General features: G+C 40.1%; 2 protein-coding genes across 4 annotated transcripts; one reads left to right on the plus strand and one right to left on the minus strand.

Annotated features, from left to right (window-relative positions):
• Positions 1-888: 888 nt before the first annotated feature.
• col9a3 (collagen, type IX, alpha 3) lies at positions 889-19,620 on the plus strand. Its single transcript, XM_030423250.1, has 32 exons — positions 889-1,181; positions 2,071-2,139; positions 3,374-3,409; positions 3,811-3,882; positions 4,352-4,405; positions 7,886-7,921; positions 8,498-8,521; positions 8,670-8,723; positions 10,209-10,262; positions 10,428-10,469; positions 10,561-10,617; positions 10,743-10,796; positions 10,949-11,002; positions 11,179-11,232; positions 11,317-11,370; positions 11,501-11,554; positions 11,638-11,691; positions 11,769-11,822; positions 11,932-11,985; positions 12,121-12,165; positions 12,263-12,316; positions 12,455-12,508; positions 13,277-13,330; positions 13,433-13,504; positions 14,983-15,018; positions 15,188-15,232; positions 16,941-16,973; positions 17,610-17,756; positions 17,886-17,940; positions 18,039-18,221; positions 18,373-18,450; positions 18,800-19,620. Exons 1-32 carry the CDS (start codon positions 1,116-1,118, stop codon positions 18,982-18,984), a joined length of 2,037 nt encoding a protein of 678 aa, XP_030279110.1. The 5' UTR covers positions 889-1,115; the 3' UTR covers positions 18,985-19,620.
• On the minus strand, positions 19,060-24,413 carry LOC115585123 (transcription factor-like 5 protein). 3 transcript variants are annotated; one of them, XM_030423254.1, is made up of 7 exons: positions 24,202-24,413; positions 23,187-23,751; positions 22,929-23,085; positions 22,671-22,827; positions 22,394-22,562; positions 21,698-21,839; positions 19,060-20,532 (listed from the first exon to the last, which is right to left on the minus strand). In XM_030423254.1, exons 2-7 carry the CDS (start codon positions 23,741-23,743, stop codon positions 20,407-20,409), a joined length of 1,308 nt encoding a protein of 435 aa, XP_030279114.1. In that variant the 5' UTR covers positions 23,744-23,751; positions 24,202-24,413; the 3' UTR covers positions 19,060-20,406. The 3 variants fall into 3 exon arrangements, with proteins under 3 accessions (XP_030279114.1, XP_030279112.1, XP_030279111.1); XM_030423252.1 differs by having other exon boundaries at positions 22,394-22,565; positions 24,207-24,404; XM_030423251.1 differs by having other exon boundaries at positions 22,394-22,565; positions 24,202-24,401.
• Positions 24,414-25,991: the final 1,578 nt, after the last annotated feature.

The raw sequence follows: 25,991 nt of genomic DNA on the forward strand, positions 1-25,991 counted from the left end.
AAGAAGTTCACAACCTGTATTTCATGCACCTTTGAGATTAAGAACGGCTCAGGTGTAGTGTGCTCAGATGGATGATGTAATATTCATCAGCTCGTAACAAATTTGTTGTGTTAAAACCTGATTTTGTTCCTGTTCTCTCTGAACCCTTGTGGAGCTGCATCGCCAACTGCAAATGTGCAATATTGTGCATCCCTTTTCCTTTACGGAGATATTTGTTGTCAAGATAGTTTTGTTTTTGACCATGTGCCTTGTTTGAGGTAAACATTCATCAATCAACTGAACCTGTTTCTTGTTATTTTTATTTGGGGGGGCTTTTAATACCTTTATTTGACAGGGGTGTGACTTCAGCACTACATGTTTTCACCCATGTCCGTTTGTTGGTTGGTTGGTTTGTCAGCAGGGTTACGTAAAAACTGAAGAGCTGATTCCAACAAAACTTGGATGTGAGATAGGTCTCGACCCGTGATAGACCCCCAAAAAAACTGGTGCACTAAAGTCCCAAACCCCCATTTGGAGGCTCAACTACACCTGTTAGGGGTTCAGGTGAGTTGAATCGTGGGAAATGTAGTATCCATGTCTTGGTGCCTGATCCTTACAGCTCAGGAGGTCTTTGGGCCTCCAGTGCCTACAGAGACACCACAAACTTAATGAATTTGTATTAACATTCTAAACTGCTGCAGTCAGCGTGTATGTAAACATGGCCACTAAAGAAGTCTTTAAAAACTCCTACAGTTTATTTACCTTGCAGACGTTACAGAGAGACAGGATTTGTGTCTAGGGTCAGTTTCTAATTGGTCAAAGCGGGACCCCTTGCATATGTTTAGTGTTTTAGCTCAGCCCACTTTCTTGTGAGTGTCCGAAATGGTCCTCGCAGCCTCCCTCACTCCTCCTCACCCTGCCTCACCCCTGTTCACAGTGCGCCAGATTGAGTTCAGCCCCTTCGGCTGGAGACTCGGGTTTATCTGGGAGCAAAGAGAAAGCCACTCAGGAGCTGTGCGCCGTGAGGTGAAGGAAGGCTCCGTCGCGGACGCTGGGGGGGAGCGAGACAGGACCGGGAACCAGGGATTTGACCTTTTTGCGCATCAACTCGGGTTTGTGAGGGCGAGCGGGGAGCCATGGCGGTGTTCTCTGCTGTTTGGGTGCTCGTACTGTGCCAGCTTTTGACATCATCCTCAGCCCAGGTAAGAGTTACCAAGAGAGGCGTCCCTCCTGTCAGTTAGCCGCCTGCATCACATCTGTATGGTGATGGTTGTGTTTTGTTTCGTTTTTTTGTTTTTTGTTTTTTTGCGCTTTATGCATATTCTTAAATTATCGCAGTAAATGTGTGTGACCTGCGGGTTGACCTGCTGATAATAATGATGCTGATGTTGATGCCAGTCGCTTCAGGCCTGACCTGCACATTATTTTTGAAGTTTCACGCTCAAATGCTCTTTATTCTTCTCGTACAGTCACCACAGACTGGTATTTTGTATCCCTGGCTCTGTAGGCCTATTCTTAGTCTACATTACCAGCCTGATTGCGTGCAGGTGGCTGCGCTTTTTCGCACCACTCGATGAAGTCAGGGTTATGTTTTCCTTGAACCTGTGGAATGCGCGGATTGGAGATCAGTGCCACAGCGCACAATGCCCCCTCTGTTTCACCCAGGCTCCCCGGCCGAGGCGAGCGCAGGAGCTCATTAGAAAAGTCTTCAGTGAAATAAGTTTATTTTTGTTTAAATGAACCGTGACACGGTGATTTATTTGTGTTTGCACAGAAATCTAGTTTAGCCTTCCTCTCGTGCGTAAGAGGAGGTTAAAGGCGTCTTTACGCATCATGGAGCTGCTGCTGAATTGAATTTCTTCCAGTCTGATTTAAGTCGAGTCACATCTTCAGAGTCAGGCAGAATATTTTTATGTCCTTGATATCGTTCTGGGTATAATATCTCTGACCTTTGATGCCAAAATAAAGCAAACATGTATAATTTCTTGTTCAGTTCATATCAAACCACATTCCACTCATGTGTGCAGCACTTGTGATGTGAAAGGAACAGTGGAAGCAAAATTTCTGACTTTGACGAATTTTATGTTTCAGAGGCCAGGACCCAGAGGAGCTCCAGGGCCACAAGGACCCCCAGGGTCGCCCGGAAGGGATGGCACTGACGTGAGTTGACCAGACTGCAATGCTTTCTTTACTTAAATCTGACGTGCCCTCAAACTATCGCCTGTTTATATAGACTTAACCAACTCCCTCTTTAAAAGAAAGACCTTAGCACCTCATGTGAATGGGTTTTTCTCTATATGAACAATTAACCGATTTCTTTTCTTTCTTTTTTTTTTTTAAAAGTGTCCAGAGCGAAATCCCCCAAATCAGAATATGTTTGTAGCTTGTGCCATAGCCTCAATGATAAGAGTTCTTTGTATTTTGTCAGCTACCTGTGGCAGAAAGTGTTTTCTTTGTGTATAAATGTGGCTGAAATGTTTCTAGATGTTAGTTTTTATCACACTGACTCCTCCCAAAGCTCCTCCTACCACTATGAAATCATAATCATGGATGTCAGGTAGGCAGGCTTTAATCGACCGTCTACTAAATGGAGTTCTGTGTTAATCATTCTTTCCTCTTAAGCCCTTCAGAGCTTTGATTATATTCACACTGTGAATAGCTTTTACTTCTACTCGAGTTGGTCCTATTAACTCTTGCAGTGTGATGTGAGACAGCCTGATATGTGTGGATTTTCATGGCTGTATCTCATCAGTAAGTGTGGACAGTAAAAGAATAATATACTGAAATCGAAGCCCCTCAGAATCCTTACTTGTTAGTGTTTTTTTAAGAATAAGTTATTGTGAAGATATGAGTGAAAATGACATTACAAGACTTTATTTGCACAAGTTAATTGAGGTAATTGGATTATAGAAAAGCTAAGTAAAAGAAAACATCGGTAAGATAAAGTTCCATACTTCAAAATCTTATTTCCTTTATATTTATGTCTTGTCAGAAAAATCTGAGAGTATTTTTTTGAGTTGTGATTATTTTTGTGCCTCTGGTAAAGTTTAGGGGCACAGAGGGCCCATTCATACATTCCCCAACCCTATGAGACCATCTAGAATTTCACCTCACACCTCCTCCCTGCACCTTCACCCCCCCTGTACAAACCAAACTGAAGCTTCTATCATGTGACCGGTCTGCACAGCTCAGCAGTGTTTGTTCTGTCCCAGTCTCTTTAAAAAGCTAAACATCACATCCTGCACACTGAACCTCACTGCTGCGAGCACTTTCATATTTCTGCTGTAAAGACCGAATTTCAGTCAAGACTGTGTTAAAGAAATCAACAGAAAATCACTGAAATGCACATTTTGGTTCATACCTGTTACTTATTTTTTTTCTGTTTTATTAACAGGGCAAACCTGGACCTGCTGGACTGGCAGGGAAAGCAGTGAGTATTCCAACATGGCAAGTCAATGTAAATTAGGGACTGTACAAAAATTATTGGGGTGTTGATGAGGGCTCCACTTTGTAAAACAGTGTGATTCATTTTTTCTTTGATTTGGGAAAATGTGCAGCACTTCCCCCACAACTTGTCAAAAATATAACTATAAATATATATGTTTATATAACTTTGTACAACCATGTCACAGGTTTATAATTAGCTGTGTTTGAAGTTAAGGTAGCCTGACATAAAATGTAAAGACAGGAATGATCATTTTGTACAATCCATATAATATAGCCTAAATTCACAGAACAGGATGTCAGAGTGAAGATGTTTCTATAAAACACATACAAAATCATCGTTCAGTTGACGGGACAGCTTATTTCTCTCTCTCTGTGTCTGTGTAGGGTCCTAAAGGGAAAGCAGGAATACCAGGGGCAGCAGGAAAACCAGGCCTGCCAGGACTTCCAGGGGTGGACGTAAGTTTCCGATGAACACACACAGACGATTCTTATTCTAACATCAATGCACCACTTTTATCTTTGTCAAGAAATGTCAGGAATCAGTGCCGAGAAGCCCATTTCAGCCAGCTCAAGAAAAATAACTGATGAAAATTTAGTCTTGTTAGAAAAAATACTCCCATTGTTAGATTTTAGATTTTTATCTTGTAATTTGTAACTTTTAATCTCCTATTCATTACTTTTTTATCTTATATTTGTGATTTTATGTCATGTTTTAAACTTTTTGTCTGAGAATTTTGACTTTCTATTTCCTAGTCAAGGCTTTCTATCTCGTGGCAATATTGTTTTCATCAAGATTAGTTTTAATCTTATTCTTTTGTTTATCTGGCGGAAATGGGCTTCCATACTTGGCAGAGTACAGTCTATTAAAAATAACAGTGGAACACAAGGCAGTGATGTACAACTGAGTGATTTACTCTCTCTTCAGGGTTTGACAGGTCCTGATGGTCCTGCTGGGAAGGACGGACCCGCGGGGGAACCAGTAAGTGTGTCTAAGTCTTTTGAACTTACTGGGATACCGAGGATGCGATTAAAGATGCACCCCATTGAATGTTACGACCTTTTCTACTTCAGACTGCCCCTCGTTAATCAGCTAGTTAAAGTCAGCCACTAAGACACATGATCACGCATATACACAAAAACACTCCCTGTTGATTGGCTGCTGTTTCTGCGAGGATCTTTGAGAGGGTCTGATGGGGACACGGCCGTGTGTTTCCTCTGTCAGCTCGGATTCGTCAAGGCGGCTCAGCCTCTTGGTGGGAATATTTTTAATGAGGGATCAGAATCGGATTTATTTCGGCTGTTGCTCTAATCCGGCCCGGAATGCGCACAGTTTCCCACCAATCTGTAAAACTGGAGTGGATGATGATCTGTGGCCACAATGCTGAGGGTTACAGGTACTGTCCTCTGAGAGATAGAAGAGAATCACAGTACGTGTGGCATCAAACTATGGCTACAAACTGTGTGATTAAACGGGGAGACACATCAGATACAAGACAGGAAGGGATAAAAAGATTAAGTTTCACTGCAAGGCTACCCCCCTCCCCAAATTCAACTAATTAGCCAACCTAATGAGGAAGCTTGCAACAACAAACATGCCTAATTACTCAGATTACTACATCGCTGTGGATGCTTCATAGTGCTGCTGGCGAGTCCTGCAAAGACAAACAGGATCATTAACTAGCTATGATAAGCTGACAGTAATGATGTTCAGTTTCACAACACAATACAGATTCCTCTCTCATTTTACAGGTAATTTTCAGCTACCTCACATCTGCTTGCTTGTGATTCGTGTGCCAGTGCACCCTGTTGTCAAGTTTGCAGACTGAGGAATGTGGTGGATAGGTAACATTACTGTGTTAGGCCTGTTTATTTGGAGTCTTTTGACCTCTTAGACAACACAAATACAGCTGTGAGCTGTGAGGAAATGAACAAAGAGTTAAGACAGGGAGGAGGAGAAGTGATCGCAGGAGGTTAGAAAGCTTAGAAGATTATTATCATAATGTTTTAATCTGGTTTTGAAAAGTGTCCTTGTGTGACTTGAAAGGAGCTCATGAATAAAATATATTATTAATATTGTTTTTATTATTATTAAGGAGTGACACCACAGGAAACCACAAATTGATTTATTCATGGGGCAAGTTTGTTGACGCAGTTGTTTTAACCTGACGGAAATAATGGATGAAAAATGAAAACAAGGTGAAGTTAATGAAGGAAAGAGGAAGACAAACATATACGAGACCAGAAATACTTGTTATTGCGTCCTCCACACCTAACAATACCAAGAATATTCATTTTCATTTTTCAGGATTGTACAGGCAAACACACATCAAACATAAAATCAGGGATTTCGAAGAAAGTCATGTATAAATGGTTGTTTTCTTTGATCACGATTATTGCAAAGATGCAGACATTTTCCTCCTCTCAGTAACTTTAAATGTAGTGGCACAGTATTTGTAATCTTCCACTTCCCAACGACCTGAAGCAGAAACAGTATTGACCCAATTTCAGAATGTTTCTCAGGTGGAGGTTATGTTTTACCTGTGTCCATTTATTTGTTGGTTGGTTGGTTGGTTGGTTGGATGGTTGGATGGATGGTTGGTTGGTTGGATGGTTGGATGGTTGGATGGTTGGTTGGATGGATGGTTGGTTGGATGGATGGATGGATTGTTGGTTGGATGGATGGATGGTTGGATGGATGGATGGATGGTTGGTTGGTTGGATGGTTGGATGGTTGGATGGTTGGTTTGTTTGTTTGCTTGTTTGCTTGGTTTGTCAGCAAGACTACACAAAAAATACGAACAGAATTCCCAAAACCTTGGAAGGATTGGTCTCAGACCAGTGTAGATGCCATTACCTTTTGGCCTGGCTCCTGATTAAGGGATGATCCACAAACTTTTTCTCACTTTTTTTTATATTGTGAGATAGAGTGTTTGTCAAAATTTCAGTTAATTTTCCCAGGGAATGATGCATGGATCTTGATGAAAGAAAATCAGGTGGATTTAGGTGGCTGGTATCTCTGAATGAGTACAAGTTGAGGTTTTTAATTTATGGTTAAGTAGTTCTGGGTGCTTAAAATTTGGTGTGATGCAGGGCTATTGAGTTTGAAACAGCATTAGGTTGATTGAATTAAAGTGGATTGTTGGGCCTTGAAGGACTTATGTGCTCCACTGAGTGTAAGTCTAGTTTACTGCTGTTTTTTGTAACATTTCTGCCTTTTATTCATGATTGAGAGGAAAAACAGAGAAAACCTGTTTTTTTTTGTAGTGTCTCTGAAACAAAGAAATAACACCACTGAAGCCTGACAACACAAAAAGTTTTAACTTATTTGAAGATATTGACAGAATATTAAACAAAGTCAGATCTTATCGCTTGCTGGATTATGAACAGCAGGTCTGTCAAGTACGACTCACCACACACAGACACAAATTCATACACACATAGTAACCACCATACGATAGATTTTTTTAAAAAGAGCTGTTGAGAAGCGGCCCCCATAAGTCTGCTTAAACGAAGCAGATCGTTCACAGACAGGTTGAAATCTGAGTAAGTGCAAATTACATTTACACTGGCGACGCTGGGGATTGTTAAAACATAATTTAAAATGTGCAAAAAAAACTAGCTTTCACCTTAAAATGTTAAAAAATAAGATGAAATCGACTTTGCTGTGGAATTATTCAGTTTATCCCCACCTTATCATCATCTACTCTGGCCTCATACAGTATAAGCCACTCATTACATTGCCCAAAATGTTGAAGACCATTAAAAAAAATGTTTTTTTTATCTGAGCTCTTATGTCCCCACCACCTTTGAACACAAAGTGACGTCCTTGAATCAGTGGCTCTGTGTACTCTCTGCAAAACAAAAAGGGGACAGAGCTGCTCATTAATGTGTATTTTTTAATTAACAAGAAAAAAGTTTCACTTTTGTAACCTAACTGTAAAGTCTCTACAACCTCCATTGGATGAAACACAATTTAGGATGCTGTGTAAAGCATAAACAAAACAGACAATGTATTTATTGTCTCTTATCAACTTGATTTTTGTGAATACATGTTTATCCTGTATTTGAGCAACATGTATGTTGGGGTCAGGGGAAGTTGTTGAATGCTATAACCGTTTCATAATTGGGTAAGAAAGAGGCATCCAAGAAATGCATAGCAGTTCCCAAGCAAGGACAGGGTGAGGGTCACATGAAACTCGTTAATGTATAAAATATATTACTTCATCGGTGTGGGAACAGCTGTCAGAAAACACAGCTGGGCCGCTAATGATTGCATTCTGTGTTTATTTCTACTTTTTTACACAGTGTCCCAATTTTCTAGGAATCAGGCTTGTATTACGTTCCCACGTGGGTAACCAGTGTGTTCAAAGGGTTCATATGTGGGTCGGAAGATTTTCTCTGCACTGTTCATGATTTCGTCAGAGAGGTTGATTTTGGTATTTTACCTTTCTCTCTACAGGGTGATCCTGGACCCCCTGGGCCACCTGGATCTGCTGTAAGTACCCCCACATACGATATAACACCTACGTGGGGAAGTGATGTCAGGTTTAGGTTGGGTTCAGTCCCAAAAATTTGAAATCAGGCTTTCAAGTTCTCCGAGTGAAAATATAGTGTGAACATAAATAAGTAAAGTTTAAAAATAAGTGATCAGAACGAGTAAGTTGTATTTTTAATTTTTTTCACTGCTATTAGGACACTTTGAATGCAACTTAGAGGCTATTCTTTAGTTTCGAGTTGGCAAACATTTGACTGCAGACATAGTTCTCTCTAAATGAACACTTTTGAAAGCGGCAGTGTCACATTTTGTCACAGAATTCTAGTTTGAACTGATCTAACTCGGTAGTAAAAGGGCAAATCGACCTCACAGCAATGAGAATAAGTCAGATTCTGGTTTGAGCTAAACTAACTTGGCTGTAAAAGTACAAATCGACCTCACAGCAATGACCTGGGACGAACTTTCTAAGAGGATATAAGGCAGTGATCCATCACGTCGTGGATATTGATGTTGTGAGTAAATCCAATCATGCTCTCTGTGTTTGTGACTTAATTTGCCTTCCTGTGTCTTCCGTAGGGCAGAGGGAGACCAGGAGCTCCAGTGAGTACACAACATTGTTTTTATATATAATTCTCTTGTGTATAACACTGGAGATTGTGATGGATTCTGTGAGCATGTTACACAATGTTGTAGCTCTGACTGTGTGCTACATCTAAACGCATCTTCTGATGTCTTCTTTTGTTTCCAGGGACTTCCTGGAACCGACGGGTTGCCAGGCGGACTCGGACCCCAGGGTCCAGCGGTAAGTGTCTGTCCGATCTCCCCAATTACACTTCCTGTCGTCCTCGTGCAGGAGGAATTACATCCTCTGATTCACAATGAGATAATCAAATAATTCTTGAGATCGTTTCTATTTCATACTATCCTTGAGTCAGTACCCACACAGAGAGATCTATCATCTGAGAGACGGGGAATGAAAGCAAACTTCGTGCACGAGCCTCTGCAGCACACACAGTAAAGCTGATCAGATCAAGACCCAGCAGGTTTTAACTCACAGCTCTGCTGACGTCAACCAGTCCAACATTGCCCTAAATTCCTACGTCATGTTGTAGGAGTATAAGAATAACCACCAGAGAGGAAGGACACTTTAATATGTGGACTGGCCTGGTGTTTCTACTGGGTCACACTTAATTTGGATCCAATGCTAATACTCAGCTCAAGTGCAAGTTTTAGAAAGACGCTTGAATGACAGCTGAATTTCCAAAGAGTGAAGGTAGCACACACAAACACACATCTTCAAGATAGAGTTCAATTATATCAAACATTTATCCTGGCTATGTGAACCAACATGCAAACGTTTAGACTTTCATCTCATTTTGACCCAACAGTAGTGTTGGCAGCAGTGAGAACATATTTTATAGTCTGGGTCAGAATTCATTTTGACAATCCCCTCTCCGAAATAGATGTAGAATAGTCTACTTTAAATAATTATTTGTATATTTGGTTTCTTCTCCAGTAGAGTTTAATTATCATGCTAAAATCTCTGAAATAGCTTTGACTCCTCCCTAAATTAACATACATTCATATCAAAGTATTTTTTTCTTTTTCCACATCACATTTGCTGAATATTGGAACAGAATCGGTTTCCAAAGTATCTTTAATGTAACAAATAATTCTTGTAGGCCCCGGTCATCAGGGAGAAAATTTGCTCTTTCATCAATGAATGTTAAAATTGTGTCAAACTCACTGCTCACTCCCACTATGCTCACTGTGAAGCTCACACATTCAATTGTGGTGACGAGAAGGAAAGGGACTTTCAGGTTTAACAGTTCATGTCAGCGTTAGGATTAGGTGTTAGGAACATCTACTTGTATTCACCTTAAATGATTTCTGATATGATTAATTTATTGTCCAGATTGTCCAGAATCTGTGAATATGCACATTCTTTTAATCAAACATTCAATCAAACAATTTATTTTACCAATAATTATCTAAAAAAAATTATATCTAAAAACATTTCAAAAACAGTAACACAGGTAGCATAAAAACAGATCAATTAGCAGCACAATATGTGTTTTACAAGAGAAGGTGCAGTCACGTCATAGCTCAAACACAAGTAAAATGAGCGTTTTTTGAGAAGGTGGAGACTTTAAGTGTCATTCTGTCCTCAGGGAAAGCTACAAGTGACTGTAACAACTTTGCAGATCTGAGATGTTGCAGACCGGCTCTAACTTTGACTCAATCAGGAAAACAATCACCTATTTTAGTTTATTTATCCATTTCTCAGGGTGCTGAGGGACTTCCAGGACTTCCAGGACCTCCCGGCCCTGATGGACCACCAGTGAGTGCAGCTGTCATTAAATGCTTTACAGAAGAGTCAAATAGTGTATATTTCCACTGCCACCCAGTGGATCTCTTGTTGAATATCTGTGAATTTACAGATGAACATTAAAATGGACAAAAGGTCCCTTAACATGTCTTCTGTTGTCATTTCTCCTTCTGTCAGGGTCTTCCTGGCACTATTCATGATCTCAGCGGTGACCTTTTGGTAAGTTTGCAATCCTTCAGCTGTGAGAGCAGCGTAGCACCAGCACACAGTAAGTGGAGAGTCCTCATTGTTTTGTCTCTGTCCTCTGCAGTGTCCTGCCATCTGCCCCCCTGGTCCCTCTGGTGCTCCTGGGATGCCAGGGTTCAAGGTGGATTCTTTTTTTACTTTATTTTGAATTATACCGTGCTCAATATCTCCATGGGAATATACGAATCTCATTTTACCTCGCACCCTCATATCATCATTACACTCTGTGTACTTCTGCTCCTTCAGGGTCACACGGGGCACAAAGGAGATAAGGGAGAGCTCGGAAAAGATGGAGAGAAGGTGAGTTTATCATGTGATAGAGCTTTTTAGGCTGGCGTCAGTGATAATGTGTCTGTGATGTGTCTAATTAACCTATTTTGGCAAATTAATGGTTATATTGGGTACAGCTGCTTGTTTATGATTTAATCTTAAGTATCCTTTCCTCTCTCCAGGGTGACGCTGGTCCACCTGGACCACCAGGTATTCCTGGTACCGTGGGTCTGCAGGTGAGTTTGATAAAGATTATTCTGATTATTTTCCTGCTATTGTGTCTCTTCTCACTTGTTGCCTATACACACATTTCCCCTGTTTATATTAGTATAGCACCTTCAAGAGTAATGAAATATCCAGAGATTTTTGACGTTTTAATGTGCCTTCACGATGCTCTAATGTTGCTTTTCAGGGCCCACGTGGTCTCAGAGGTTTACAAGGCCCAATGGGATCTGTAGGAGACAGAGTAAGTGACAATAAGAATTTGATCACTCACATGCAGACATTTAAATGTGTGTACTTACAGTATATTTCCTCTCTTTGTCTTTAGGGCCTGCCTGGTTTCAGAGGCAAACCTGGCATCGCTGGCGTCATTGGGAAGACAGTGAGTCTCTCCTTGTTTGTCTCACACTTAAATACTTTTTTTTTAAAACTGTGTGGTTGTAGTTTGTCGCTTGAGTAGACTACTGGTCCCATCAATGAATAGCTGTATGCGTTTCATCTGATGTCTCCAGGGTGACGCTGGAGAAAAAGGACCACAGGGATTCAAAGGACCCAAAGGAGAAATTGTAAGTAATACTGATTCGAGATGAAAGTTTCAGGAAGATGGATGAACTGATAGATCGATGACCAATCATTTGTCTTTCAACAGGGTAAAATTGGTCCCAAAGGTGGTCCTGGGGGTGCAGGACCCAAAGGAGAGCCTGTAAGTGCATGTCAGAAAAATTTTACATCATTAATATACATAAAAAACACAATGATCATGTGTGATGTCTTCTACAGGGTATTCCTGGCAGAGACGGCAAAGACGGCACACCAGGATTAGATGGCGAGAAAGTAAGTTGCACCTTTTTTTATCTGCATGGCCTGCAGGAAAGTAAATAAATGTAGTTAACAGTCCACATCCTGAGTGAAGCTGACGTCACAGTGTTGTCTGTGTCAATAGGGTGATGCTGGACGCCATGGGGTGGTCGGAGAGAAAGGACCAAACGGCCTTCCTGTGAGTGTTTGTTGCTTCCTGTTTGAATGATAACTGATTATTTAAACCCTTCATGACTTTTCAGTCTTAGTAGTTTCATTCTAATACCCACTCTGATGTACAGCTATAATTTCCATGATGTATTTTATATTGTAGGGTCTGCAAGGAAAGGCTGGCTCAAAGGGATCCAAAGGAGAAGTTGTGAGTGTTGCAACCAGTTAGAAACAGACTTACATTTTTGGAGCTAAGATTAGGATGATGGAGGACAACGTTAATCTTCTCCCTTCTTTTAAACCAGGGTGATCCGGGGAAGTCTGGGGAGACGGGGCCCTCTGGAGAGCCAGGTATTCCTGTATGTATCTGATGGGCTTTATTGGGGGGTTATCACTGGGTCACGGCCTCTCTGACGTGTCACTTAACCTCACATGGGACTTACAAAAATGTGGCTTTCCTGACTTGTCAACGCCATCTTTCACCTCCCCACCTTTAGGGTGACATCGGCATCCCAGGAGAGAGGGGGATCGCAGGACCCAGAGGAGTGGCAGTAAGTTATTTCTCATGTTTTACACTTAAGGTGATGTGTACGCACACACTGCTTGTATAGCTACAAAGGCTTACAAAGCATCCACTGCAGGACACTTAAAAATAATTTTTCCCCCATTGAGAAGCCAACATATTTGACTTCCTGTTGCACATCTGGTCATCTGTTAAGTTTAACAAAGGTACAGAATTTAGACTCCAACACTTTAAAGTACAATCCTCTATAACCAGTGTAGATATTTGAATGCACAATGACACAATGAAAAAGAAATGAAAAAGCACCGCACTGCATAGCAGCACACAGTGTGCATTCTCTCACACTGAGATAAAACTGGAGTAGCAGCATAATAAACCACTGCCCTTTGTAGTTAATGATATTCTGCCACAAATAGTACTGAGAGTACTGTCGCTGGTACGGTGGCTTGTTAAGGTGGAGTCTGTTAGTAATGAAGGGCCAGTGATGAGAGCAGGTATTCATAAAAGAGGATCGCATAAACAGAGGGGTCTTTGTTTTTCACATCAGACCCTGCGGCGAGGAAAAAAGGGGATAAAGCAGCAAAGGAATTAACACACTTCACTCGCACACTGCGCTGCATAATGAATCACACCTCTCACAAAACAGCGTTTATTTTTTTTAAAGATCTTCCTCTCTGAAATGTTAGTCATAAAAAAAACATATTTTTTCACCAGGGAAACATCATTAATATATTGTTTGTTTTACTACTGCATGCTCTTCCCAATAGGATTACATGATAATGTCTGTTTCCTACAGGGAGGCATTGGACCAGTGGGTAACCCGGGGCCTCAGGGAGTGAAGGGCTTCCAGGTTAGTTGCGTGACATCACAAGTCTTAATCAGTTCCTCTTCTTTTTTTTTTTTAATTAGCAGTGAGCTGACTGGTTGTGTGTGTGTGGGTCATATACTGCAGGGGGTTAAAGGAGCCTTGGGGGATCCAGGTCTTCCAGGTCCAACAGGAATCCGTGGAGAGTTCGGGGAAAGGGTGAGTTTGACGTGTTTGACAGTATTAAATGTCACAGGGCTGAATGTCGTCATCCAGTGTAAACCCCGACATAGTACAGTCAACTTTCTTGCAATCCTAAAAATACATTCTCTGGATTATGAGCAATGAATCTGTCAGTTATTGTTTTTTATTAATCAATTAATAATTTGGTTTATAAAATGTAGAATAACAGCCGCACCAATTGTTTTTTTTTTTATACTCTTTATTTATTTGTTTCAAATTAATCCCTTACAATAGTTACTTGACACCCAGTTTTAAGGTGACTACTGTACATATCCCCTAACCCACCCCATATTCCCAAAATCCCACAATCAAAAAAAAAAACAGCCGCACCAATTGTAAGGTCCTACAGTGTGTTGTTTAGTCTGAAAACACAAAGATATTCAGTTTACTCTCATAGCAGATTTAGCAAACTAGAAAAATAATGAGATTTATGTTATGATGGAACAAGAGAATATAAAAAAAAAAATCTAGCCATGATTCCAAAAAAGGTAAGACACTATCAATTGTAAATACAAACAGAATACAATTACTTGCAAATTATTTTTATTTTAAAAATATTTGACTAAAATAGTGACCTTAAGGCGCACTAGTAAGGTTTTTAGTAACAATTATGGTCATGTACTCCGGTATTCTTGAACATTGTAACTCTGTTTGGCCCTAATGTACGTACGTAACGTATGGCTTTAAAAGTACCTCTAAAACTTGTGTTAGTTCAGTTCATGTATCAAGAACTCTAAAAAGAAGTTACATATTGCACCTCAAAGGATTTTTCCATCGAATTCTATTACAAAAGTTAAATGTAAAGTGTTGCATTTAATGGAGAGTTTCTCTATCATGACGAATTATTGCGTATAAATTAGAAAACAATTAAATGTAATAATGCAGACTTACACATAAACCTTGTGTGTTTATTCAGTCAACTTCTACATAGACACATGTTTCTTGTTCAAGTATTACACATAAAGGTAATACATTTTAAATAGGTTATTCTATCTCCTGTAAGAGTTACATTATTTATAAATGTACAGTCGTTATAAATCTGATGCCTGCAAGTGCGAAGAAACAAAGGCACACATCTTTTTGGAAATCAAGGTTGTAACTGCTGATTAATTTTCGGTTGATTTACGAAAAGTATAATCTTCAAATTCAAAAATGAAACTCAAAGAAATGTCTCTGCACAAACAGACGGCGTAGCATGGGAGCGCACTGTAGGTGAATAAGCAGCTCGTCCCTCCTCAGTCACGGTGCTATAAAGTCGAGGAGGAGAGATCTCCAACACAAAAAGCCCTCCTGTTCAGAATCTGAGGACAGAACAAAGCCCGTCTTTATACCGCTCCAGGTTCCCCTTAACCAGCCCACCTCACTTCCCTTCATCCCCCCTTCCTTCTGCCACAGCCGGCTGTCCACAAAATGTCTCTGCATAACTCTCATTTATTCTCTCTCAACCCCTATAGGGTCCAGTCGGAGCTTCTGGAGCTAAAGGAGACATGGTAAATATAAGTCCAGCACAAAGATGCCCTGTGATAGTCTTCATCCAGCCTATTTTCTGTAATGGTCTGTAATAGAGAAGGGACTGGGTTTTATGTCCATGGCTACGAATCCCACGATTAGAGTCATGAGATTGAATAAAATAATTCAGATGTTATGTTGTCTCTCTAGGGTGTGGCAGGAAGTGATGGTTTACCAGGAGAGAACGGAGAGCCTGTAAGTATATTCTTCATTTTCACTGTTCGATCCGAATCCAAACACATGCAGTATGAGCGGCTCTGGAGGCTCATAACTTTGTTAGCTGTAATTAGTTACACTATTGATTCAGAGCTCTGCTGCCTGACTGCTAATTAGGAGCAGAAGGAGAGAACTCACTACACCTATTTGAAAGTCTTTACATTGGTTGCCTGTCAGTTTTCATATTGATTTTACTTTTACTAATTTACTTGTTTATAAAGCACTTCATGGTCTAACATCTGCCCGTTTTGCCCACTCTGGCACATGGGAAGAGTCAGCCCAATCATATGTGAGCAGCTGAAAAGAGTTTAAAATGTGACCTTTTAGCCTGGTTTAGATCAGAATAGTTATTGACCTTTATTTAAATCTCATTTAATTGTTTATTGTGTTGTATTTATTTTGTCCATTGAATTTTTTTATGGTTTCATTCTATCACTTTTATTATTTCTTAGAATTTCCTAATCCATTGTGCACTACTAACCTGTATAACACCTGTGAATCTGAGGTACCAAGGTTATACTATGGCTATACCTACTGTATACCAGGGTTGCCGAAGGTGTGTCCTGCAGACCAAATTTGGCCCACCTCGAGTTTCGGTTTGACCTAACAGATGTTCATAGTCACAATTTTTTTTTAATTATCATCAAAAAATATATATTTTATAAACAGCTGTTTATGCCATTTTTTGTGAGGTAAAAATGCTTTTCAAACTGGTTATAGACAAGTTTTTTTACTTGTTATGAGGTAATTGCTGAATGGACAGTGTTATGAAAATAAAGAAACCATCAGTGTTTGGATTGCTTCCTTATAACCTAGGGAGGGGTCATGCTTTCTGCATATTTAAATATACATTACATTTGAAATGTTCCAGTAATTCATTTTTTTCTGAAAAACTGTCAGAAAAAGCAGTCTTTTTTCAAAGGTTAGTAGAAGAGCGTGTCGCTATACGCTACAGTACATACAAACAACTGATCATCGAATAATTGTCAAATACATCCCTGTGACTCAGAGAGCATTCTTGCTTGAAATGCCCCAGTGGCAGCAGCTTGGCACCATTTCTGTCAGCTTTCACATCTCTATAATAGACTAAATCAATGAATAAACTTGTCCTGTGTGGTTGTTGTTGTTATATGGGACTCTGAGAAAAAACTAAAACGTTGAAGTTGTATTTGCAACAGCGTTGCAAACAATATTACCACCTGAAAATGCTAGGGGGCGGGAAAGATGTCTATTGGCACTTTAAATTTGAAGGAATAGGGCCAGAAGCAAGTTTTTTAATCTTGTGAAAAGACAACATCATAATGCAGCACTGTAGTGCAGCAGAGATGATTTAAGAAAATGTTAGTTTGGTAGACACCGATAAAAGTCGCATCATCATTTCACTTGTCTTTGTTAAGTTTTTTACCATTTCCTGCAGCCCTAGCAATCATTTTTTATTATCTGATCATGGCTTGCAGAGTGACATCTTGCACAGGAGGTCAGTCAATTAAGGGAACTTTTGATACATCATAACAAAACAAAAGAAGAGGTGTTTGCTTTTCTCTACAGTCCACCAAGTGCCAAGACAAGTTTGGAGACTCCTGTGCAATACAAATAAAGTCTGAGTGATTGAGTGTGTGCTTGTTAACATCATGTAATGCCAAATTATTGTTTTCATTTCGCTAAAAATACATCTTTATTTCTTTAGGGTCCTTTCGGCCCAGTTGGACAAAAAGGACAGGTGAGCTACGTCATTGTTTTCATCTGTATTTTCTTACTTGTTTGTCCTCATGCATCTGAATGAACCTGCTCCCTCCAAACCAGTTTTCTACATACAGTAGATGTTTTTTTATTAGGATGGATCAGATGTTGTGTGTGGGTGTAATTAGTAGCAAAAGTTTCTTCCAAACTCCCTCACTAAACATTAAAAGCTGGTGCCTCGCTCTGAGCTGTTGCCCACTTGTCAGACTCACTGCACATGATTCTGCTTCACATTCCAGGTTTAATGGGATTAATTAGAGATAGGTATTGGTGCTTTTGCTTTATTGGCCTGTTTGCTGCTATCGCCACAAGGGAGAGACGAGCCACATTAAGCTGCGGCACAATTTATGTAATTAGAGACACAGTACTGATGAGTCTCGCTCTCACAGTCTCATTTACTGTTTGCTGTGCTCCTCGGAGTAATTATCAGGCAACGAGACGCCATACGAGTCCGCCCCCACACTGTCTCAACAGACCCAGTTTGCTCCTCTGTTGGCGTTTAGTCAACAATCAAATCAGAGGCGTATGGATGTTTTTAGCTCAGTTTGGAAGAAATTGATTTCCATTTTTGCAAAATATAATGACTTTTTTAACAAATAATTCCTCTTCAATATAGCCAGGGAAGCGGGGTGAGCTGGGACCTAAGGGAGTGACAGGTCCACAAGGAGAGCTTGGGGCAAGAGGGCCCCCAGGAAAACAAGGACCAATGGGCTTCCAAGGAGAGCAGGGTCAGCCTGGAATTGCAGGAAAGTCAGGTGTACCTGTAAGTCGTTTTCTTCAAATCTGTACAATTCTATGTAAAGCAAGTGGAAGCATACTAAATGTTGATGTTGTCTAATGTCTAATGTCTAATGAACTTCCAATGATTCTGATGAAAATGCGTTTGTTTCAGGGTAAACTGGCCAGTGAGCAGCAGATCAGAGAGCTGTGTGGCTCAATGATCGATGGTAAGAGATCATATTGAAATGTATCTGTAATTAACTCCATTGCTGAATAAAGGTAACGGGTAAATTAAAACTCCTGACGTGTTTTATATCACACACAGATCAGATTGCACAGCTGGCCGCTAACCTTCGAAGACCTCTGGCCCCTGGAATGGTGGGTCGCCCTGGACCTGCTGGTCCTTCAGGAAATCCTGGAGTTGCTGGTTCTATTGGGCATCCAGGTGCTCGTGGACCACCAGGATACAGAGGCCTGCCAGGAGAGCTTGGAGACCCAGGTCCCAGAGGTATGAAACATGAATCAGTGCAGAACATAGATCAGTTGGTTGGAAAACCGAAATAGCTTGCTCACTTTCTCTGCAGTTGTACAATGACACAACCTATTTATCAAAATTAGTGGTGGAAGAATTCCATTAAAGTCTTCTGTTTTCACTACAGGTGATGTTGGTGAGCAAGGTGATAAGGGATCCACTGGTAAAGCTATTGATGGGCCCACTGGAGACCAAGGATACCAAGGTATGTGGCGTTAAACAATACGAAAGAACCAGAGCCTTAATCCCGACCAGTTTTAAAGTTGTACATATAAGTCTTACACATGGCAGATATTTAACATATCTATACAGACATGACTTATAAGATTAATAATGGGTGCATTCCATTCAGGTGTGCCAGTTCCAGGGCATGCCGGTTTAATGCCACAGATGCAATGGAGCCATCATGAATGTTATGAGATTAACTGATCATCCTGCTATTATGAGTCAAAATGTGCTATGATAACAGAATTTATACAGATTCATCATGAAATTGAGGAAATGTTTTCTGACACAAATCCGATTTTGGCTCATCCCCTGAATGCTGTTCACAGGTCTTCCAGGAGTACCTGGAATTGTCAAAGATGGGCGTGATGGATCTCCGGGAGATCCAGGTGAGCCTGGAGAGGCAGGCAGGGTAGGTAGGACTGGACACCAGGGACCTCCTGGAATCTGTGATACATCAGCCTGCCAGGGAGCACAGGCCGCTGGAAAATCCTCCAACCCCAAAAATCATTAAACATGACTTCCTTCAACCTGATGCCATCCACCCCATGGAGGAAGGGTGAAAGAATGGAATGAAAGAAGAGAGTGATCACGAATGTCCTCTTTATTTAAGCTGGAGAAGAGTAACATCAACAGGTGTGATATCTTGAGAGGACTAGAGGAACATCCAAGGATTGACATGAATACCAGAGCAACTGAGAGACAAAATCATCAAGATCACATCCAGAATTGAAGTGGACAGAAGCACAGAAGAGTCCATATGAACAGTATCACATAACAAGACTTGACTTACAAACAACTGGAAAATGAATGATGAGTCCTTTGTGTATAAAAACTTTGTACATGTTGTTTCCTTGCCCCCTTTACCTTCGTTAACATCCTTCCAAAAACAACAGTGACCATCTCTGAAGTGAATGTGCATGTATCTTGGCCCGTTGATGTAAATCACAGGTGTTACCTCAACATACAAGCTTACAGTGTAAAATATGAAACAGGCATCAGAAGCCAAAAGCTGTGTATGTATTGTAAAAGGAATAAAAACAAAAATACCCAGGTGCCCAGAAATTGTGTAGATTAATGCAAAAATGTTTTGATAGTCTCTTTTATACAGCTTGTTTTTTTGTTTGTTTTTTTAATTACACGTGAAGTTGATTCTCTACATGTGAGAATCAAAAACAAAATAAAACTTGTGCGTGCATAAATCAGTTATTGTTAAATCAATTTCAGAACCTTAGGGAACAAAGTTTTTTTTTCTTTTTTCTTTTTTTTTTAAATCTGAAATTACATCATCCACTATGTAATACCGGTGCTGTAACTATTAAATATACATGACCTTAAATACTATTTATTATTTGTGGGTGACTGTTGTATGTACAGTAAGATGCTACAGCGACATGTTGTAAGAAAGAACAAATAAAGCCACTTTTCAGTAAAACATTACTCTTCTCTACATATCAAATGAACAGTCTGTACTAAGGAGAAATATACTTAACACTATGAAAGTCAAGTAACCCCATTAATTCACAAGGAGACTGAACAACATACTTACAAAGTGTAACAATAAGTAAACAATTTAAATACCAAGCAAACAAAATTTGAACGAAGGACATAAAAGCTACACATATAATTAAAACAGTTTAACGTATGACAACCTGAGAGGTGAAATACAACTCATAAGATCACGTTCAGATGTTTGTTTTTATAGAGAAACACAGGGCCGCCTGTGTATGACAGATAATGAAAACAAATATGTTTACGTATCATATGCTTTTGAGACTGGAAACCTTCTACTTTGTCAAATTATTGTAATGTAGTCGGATGTTGAGCCTCGACACTTTTGGTCGTTTAGTTTGTTACAACACATTCATAGCCCGACTCCAGGACTTAAAATGTACTCAAACATCTGGCTGATTTATCAGATAAAACAGTGAGAGGGTTACTGCTCTACCATAAGAGGGATGTCCAGTGTCTCGTCCATCGCCTGGGGGATTAGGTCCTGGTGTGATGAAGGGCAGGGTTTAAGAATTAATCCTTTCTCATCAGTGAATGCCTTCTTGAACTCCTGTAATGGGTGAATAGTAGAATGTAGTGGTTAATGACAGAAAGCACAAGTCTGAGCCCTTCTTATGTGCCCCTCTACTTTACTGCAGGTTGTTCTGATGCTGCACATGGTCAACATGGTGAGATGAAGTCAGGTTAAAAATACACAATGTTAACATGCCTGATTTAGTGAGAAAGCTTATTGACATCTGTAGTCCCCTGGCAGATAATAGAAAACAGTAACAATACAAATAACAATGTACAAATCTACAAAACATAATACTTTAACACACAGAATGCATTATAAAATATGTTAATTCAAAATTGATCGCAGGTCTGTTTTTTCTTTAAACAACACATTTTAACATGATATTTATATCTATTTTTACTCAAGTATGACTTTGGGGTACTTTCTACAACACTGAAAATGGTAGACAATTCCAAAATGTACTTCCCTTCACTGATGACACACTTTGCCCAAATGTTGTGGGCCTATACAGCACCTTACAGTCCCCTCTAGTGGTGGCCTTTGTGCTAACACCACTGTCAGCCAAGTTTGATTAATTAATTAAAAGAGGAGGAGGCATACTTACATAAAGCAAGCATATTTAAAAATGTTACAATTCTCAAAGTTCAGGACTTCATTGAACATTTTGAACATTTTGTAGATGCAGGCTTGTTATAATTTTCTGCCTTGTCTTTTTTAGTTTGTAAATCATTTATCAACAGCAGTAAATCAGTACAGTTAGTGATTTTGTACTGTAAAGTGAGAAGAATTTGATTTGAAAGTCCTCAATAACAAAAGCCAAATAAAGTCAGCAGCACTACTTATTACTCAGGCAGCAAGAGGTAATATAATTAAAGGGGCTCTGAGTAACAATTTGTAGCAATTTACACATGTTAATCACTTTTTTATTGGCCATATGCGAGCGGACTGTAACATGATGTGTACAATGGGACTTTCCCCAACCCGGTTTACGACACAAGCCTGCAGACAATTTATTTCAGTTGGTTAATGCTGCTGGACTGTGTATTTCATAACATAACCGACCTCAAAAGTTCCACAGAACCCCTTTGAGCTCTAATCCTTCAGCACCAATATTTTAGTCTCAAATAATACAGTTGCAGGACAATCACATCAAAATGCTTCGCAACAATGACTACAGAAATAAACAACATAAACTGACCTCTTTGAAGGTGTCTCCATATGTGTTGTTGATGTATCTGAAGAAGGCAGTGGTCCACTGCAGAGTGGTGACTTTGTCTGAATCTGAGTCACAGAACGGCACCAGCATGTTCAGCTCATCACAGCACAAACGAATCCTCTTCCTATACAGCAGCAGCAAAGACATTACACGTGTTTATAATCATTGTTTATCAAATTTTACTGGCCTCTGACCCTGTTGATGTTATTATTAAAAGTCTCATGTCCTCGTGGTTTATGGAGAGCAAGACATCATGTTATCTGTCTAGGCCTGCAACTAATGATTATTTTCATTACCCACTGATCTGCTTCTTGATCAATTAATTACACATCTGGTCTATGGAACATTACAAAACAGTAGAAATTGCACATTATGGTGTCCTGGAGAACAATATAATGTCATCAAATGTCATAAACATTAACAATAAAATTCCCAAATATTCAATTTTCTATCATTAGAGTGGTGAAATCTCCCATTTGAGAACCTGGAACAGGTAAATATCTTCCACTTTTGCTTAATAAAATTACTTAAACAGATAATCAATTATCAGAATAATTAAGGATTAGTTTTCTTTTGATAACTAAATGATTACTCAGTCCTAGCAAATCAGACCAGTTTAGACTGAGTGATGAGAACATTGCACAGAGATTATTTACTCTGTTTGTAATGGCGGCTCACCTGCGTTCCCTCTCCTTACGATTGTGTTTCTCCCTGCGCTGGCTGAGCGACATACCAGCTCGGGCTCTTTTCTTTGTGCTGCTCCCTGGTTCTCCAGCTGAGTCTGGGGAAGCCTTAGAAGACTTGTTGCGTCGCAAGCTTTTGGTGTTACCATGTGGTGTTGCCACAGCTTCTGTGAAAAAACATAGATAAGATGGACACACAGATTTATCTAGCAGGCAGCAACAAAACACTATAACTTCTTAAATATGACGATATTTAGAGCACTGATGATTACTTTCTATGTTCACCAGTTGCTGCTCCTGTGTTGAGTTGCTGCCACTTGAATAGTGAGCTGTAACAACCTTTTCAGGGTGGAAGTTAAATGGAAAACTCTTGGGGAGGATTAAACACTGATGCTTAGGCTCAACCATGTGAGGAATATGGCCAATCACCTGTGATTAAAGGAGGAAGAAAATGGATTAACTAATTAATGGTGGCTCTGATAAATCTGTAAGAAACTGCATTTTGATCCAGTGGTATTGATTTAACACACTTGTTCACACATGTTGGTGACTGGGTTAAAAACACCTCCCACGAATGGATTGGAAACCTCAGAAGGATTTGCTCTGTCACTTTTCATCCACTTTTGCATTTGAGGATACATGGCTGCCTCTTGAGCCTCTGCAGACTGCTGAAGGGTTGTCAAAAACCTGAAACACAACAACAAAGATTTTGCACAGTCCATTAGTATGAGTATGTCATTATGTGGTCGAAATTAAATCAAAACAGTAAAAACGTTTGTGAAGCCTACTTGCTCAGAGCTGCAGACTGAATATCTTGCTGTCTTGGGCTTTCAGTAGACACAGTGTTAAACCTTTTCTCCAAGCAAACTCTAGCAGCTGATCTGGATCTATTTTGCGAGGATATGCTGCTTTTGGTGTGCAGTTCAGTCAGACTGTCTTCATCTCTGACTCTTGCCAGCACAAAACCTGGGACCTCGCCATAAGAAGCTGGTGTCTTCTCCGCTGGCAACACTAGACAGTGCTCTTCAGTTGACGTTGATAGATCAATAGCTTGAGTGGTGGTTGTGAAGGGAGAAATCACTGTAGATCCATTGGCATCTTTGACCATCACTGTGGCAGGGGGAGAGCTGGGATCTGGCCCATCCGGAGGTGCAGCATGTGCCTCCACATGTGCCTGGAAAAGGTGCTGAAGGTGTGTGTATTCAAACTCTGACATCTCCATCAGACCGAGCTCATTTCCCAACGTCTGATCCCGATTATGTGTCAAACATCCACCTTGGCTCAAAATCACCCCATGTGAGGGTGATAGATAGATGGCTTTACCAGCTGAGGACCAGGATGACATCCTTTACTCTGGAGATGGGATGGAGATAAGGCAAAATTGTTTATTTGTCTCACGTTTCCACCAGGAAAGGCCATATAACGTTAACTATGATGTGATGTACCCAGGATACTTGCTCAGTGCGAGTTATTATCATTATTAAAATGGCGTCTATGAGCGTCAGTTAGCCAAAACAAACATAAAACAAACAAACATCACCTTCAGTGGTGAACTTTGAATTGTTCATGATTGCAAAAGCTAACGAGCTCCTGAATTAATATAAGTTAGCAAACGAGGGATTTTAAGCTAGTAGATTTGAGAAGACGTTGGCTAACGTTACAATCTGGGTAAAAACCTGGCTATCTTTAAAACAGAAAAAGAAAACTTAACACAAATAACATTCAACTATTATATCGCCCAATGTGAAGGGTTAACCCCCAAATAAGCTGCAGTTACTTTATAACTCAGCTCTCTGTACTGACCTTACTTTTGGCTCTTTACCTTACTTGGACGCCACTTTATCGACTCGTTGATGACTCAGCTAGCTAACCTAACTGACGTTGGTTTCCAACTGCCGGACGTCGCCGCACTGGGAGAGAAAACTGATAATTAATATACGCAATATTTTACAACGTGACAAACTAGGAAACAAACTATGTAAATTTAGTCAAGTTCTCCAGCAAAAATAAGAGGCAGTGTAGCGCCACATTATGTAATAACGCCCCATTATGTTATAATGTAATACATTTTCGATTCATTATGTAATAACGCCGCATTTTGTAATAACATTCTTGAACGCAATATGTAATAACCTTTGCTGCATTTTGTAATAAGTTCTTACATATAGCGTCAGTAATTACAAAATGCAGGTGTTGCACTTTTTTTATATCAAGAAAATGTAATAATTTGGTGCATTATGTAATAAACCACCAAAATGAATGTCTTAATTAGGAAAAAAAAAACATTATACCATCAGAACCAAATATAACTGAATTCAGAATGTGTTTGAAAGCTCATAGAGACAAAAACTGCACTAAATGAGTGTTACTGGCACGAACATTATCGGTGCACTGAAATGTTGGAAGACATACACACGTGCAATCTGGATTATGTTATGCAAATATTATACGTGATAGAAAGTAGACAAAACACAAAAACAAATATGGAACAGAAAATGTAACACATTTTGCCCTGTATGTGTAGTTATAGGATATGTAAAACAAACCCTCACAATATAAATGAGTGAAAAGTAATCTACAGGCAAGAGCTGACAACTTTTTCTCTTAATTCTAGTAAAGAAAAAAGTAACTCGCTCAATACATTTGAAATTGTTTACTGTAGTAGACTTACATACAGAAGTACTGAAGGCCATACCAGAAAACAAAAAATAAAAATCAGTATCACATAAGTTTCACATTATAACGTGATAAGATGGTTTCGGGTGGAGGGGGCAGAAGCGTGTATTCAGACCATTGATTAAGACTGGATCAGGTGATGGGGGTGAGGTGGGTTGCTGGGGCTGTGTCTATGTGTGCTGAATGTAACCATCAGAATATAACTTTTTATTGATCTGATAAACCCGCTTTATCGAGGCCGGCGCTTGCTCACTATCTATAGCCGCTTTTATACTGGGCAGCAAGCCGCCAATTTGGCCGTCCTTTTTGCAGCTAGGTCCGCGGATTTAGACAGAGGGCAGTAAATTGGGGGTCTGTTTTGGTCTGCCAATTTGCCACCTTGGAGGGTACACTTATTTCCACCTCCATTGCTGTGTAAATCCGAGACGTCAATGTGCTGGCAGTTGCATGAGATGGGCGGAGGTGTCAATGACCTGCACTGTTGTGCGACCCACAGCCGGGGAGTTTTAAAACCAGGAAACAGCTGATCACAGCAGTCAGTCCATCACTTCATCTGCGGACATCAAGATGTGCAACTGGACAGCCGCTGAGATCCAGGAGATGCTAGTGTCTCCTTGGTCTCTGTAGCTGTTTGGTTGTGTCCGCTTGTTGTTGTAGCGGCAAGCTAGGAAAAGTCGCAACTTTCAAATTAAAAGCCCCCCTGCTAAGAACCCAGTTCTAATCTCCAATGCGGTGCAATGTAAAGCTCTTATTTTGAAGACAAATTCGACCTGCTTCACTGTTCACACCCACGCCCCCATGTTTACGCTCACCCCAGTGGCGGCCAAGTGGCGGCTTTTTGGATAAGAAGGAATATTACCTCCCTTTTAGATAGACAAGGTCGCACATTGTAGCCTTTACCTTGCTGCAAATGTGCC

Source organism: Sparus aurata, chromosome 7 (genome assembly GCF_900880675.1).
Source record: "Sparus aurata chromosome 7, fSpaAur1.1, whole genome shotgun sequence".
Lineage (NCBI taxonomy): Eukaryota > Metazoa > Chordata > Actinopteri > Spariformes > Sparidae > Sparus > Sparus aurata.

Excerpts from the sequence above, each read along its gene's own strand:
- col9a3 (XM_030423250.1), top strand. The coding sequence starts at position 1,116 with ATGGCGGTGTTCTCTGCTGTTTGGGTGCTCGTACTGTGCCAGCTTTTG. Across the intron at positions 11,003-11,178 it reads CTGGTACCGTGGGTCTGCAG|GGCCCACGTGGTCTCAGAGG; the intron begins GTGAGTTTGATA and ends GTTGCTTTTCAG. Across the intron at positions 18,222-18,372 it reads TGGAGACCCAGGTCCCAGAG|GTGATGTTGGTGAGCAAGGT; the intron begins GTATGAAACATG and ends TTTTCACTACAG.
- LOC115585123 (XM_030423252.1), bottom strand. The coding sequence starts at position 23,743 with ATGTCATCCTGGTCCTCAGCTGGTAAAGCCATCTATCTATCACCCTCA. Across the intron at positions 22,566-22,670 it reads GCAACTGGTGAACATAGAAA|AAGCTGTGGCAACACCACAT; the intron begins GTAATCATCAGT and ends GTTTTTTCACAG. Across the intron at positions 20,533-21,697 it reads ATGGAGACACCTTCAAAGAG|GAGTTCAAGAAGGCATTCAC; the intron begins GTCAGTTTATGT and ends CACCCATTACAG.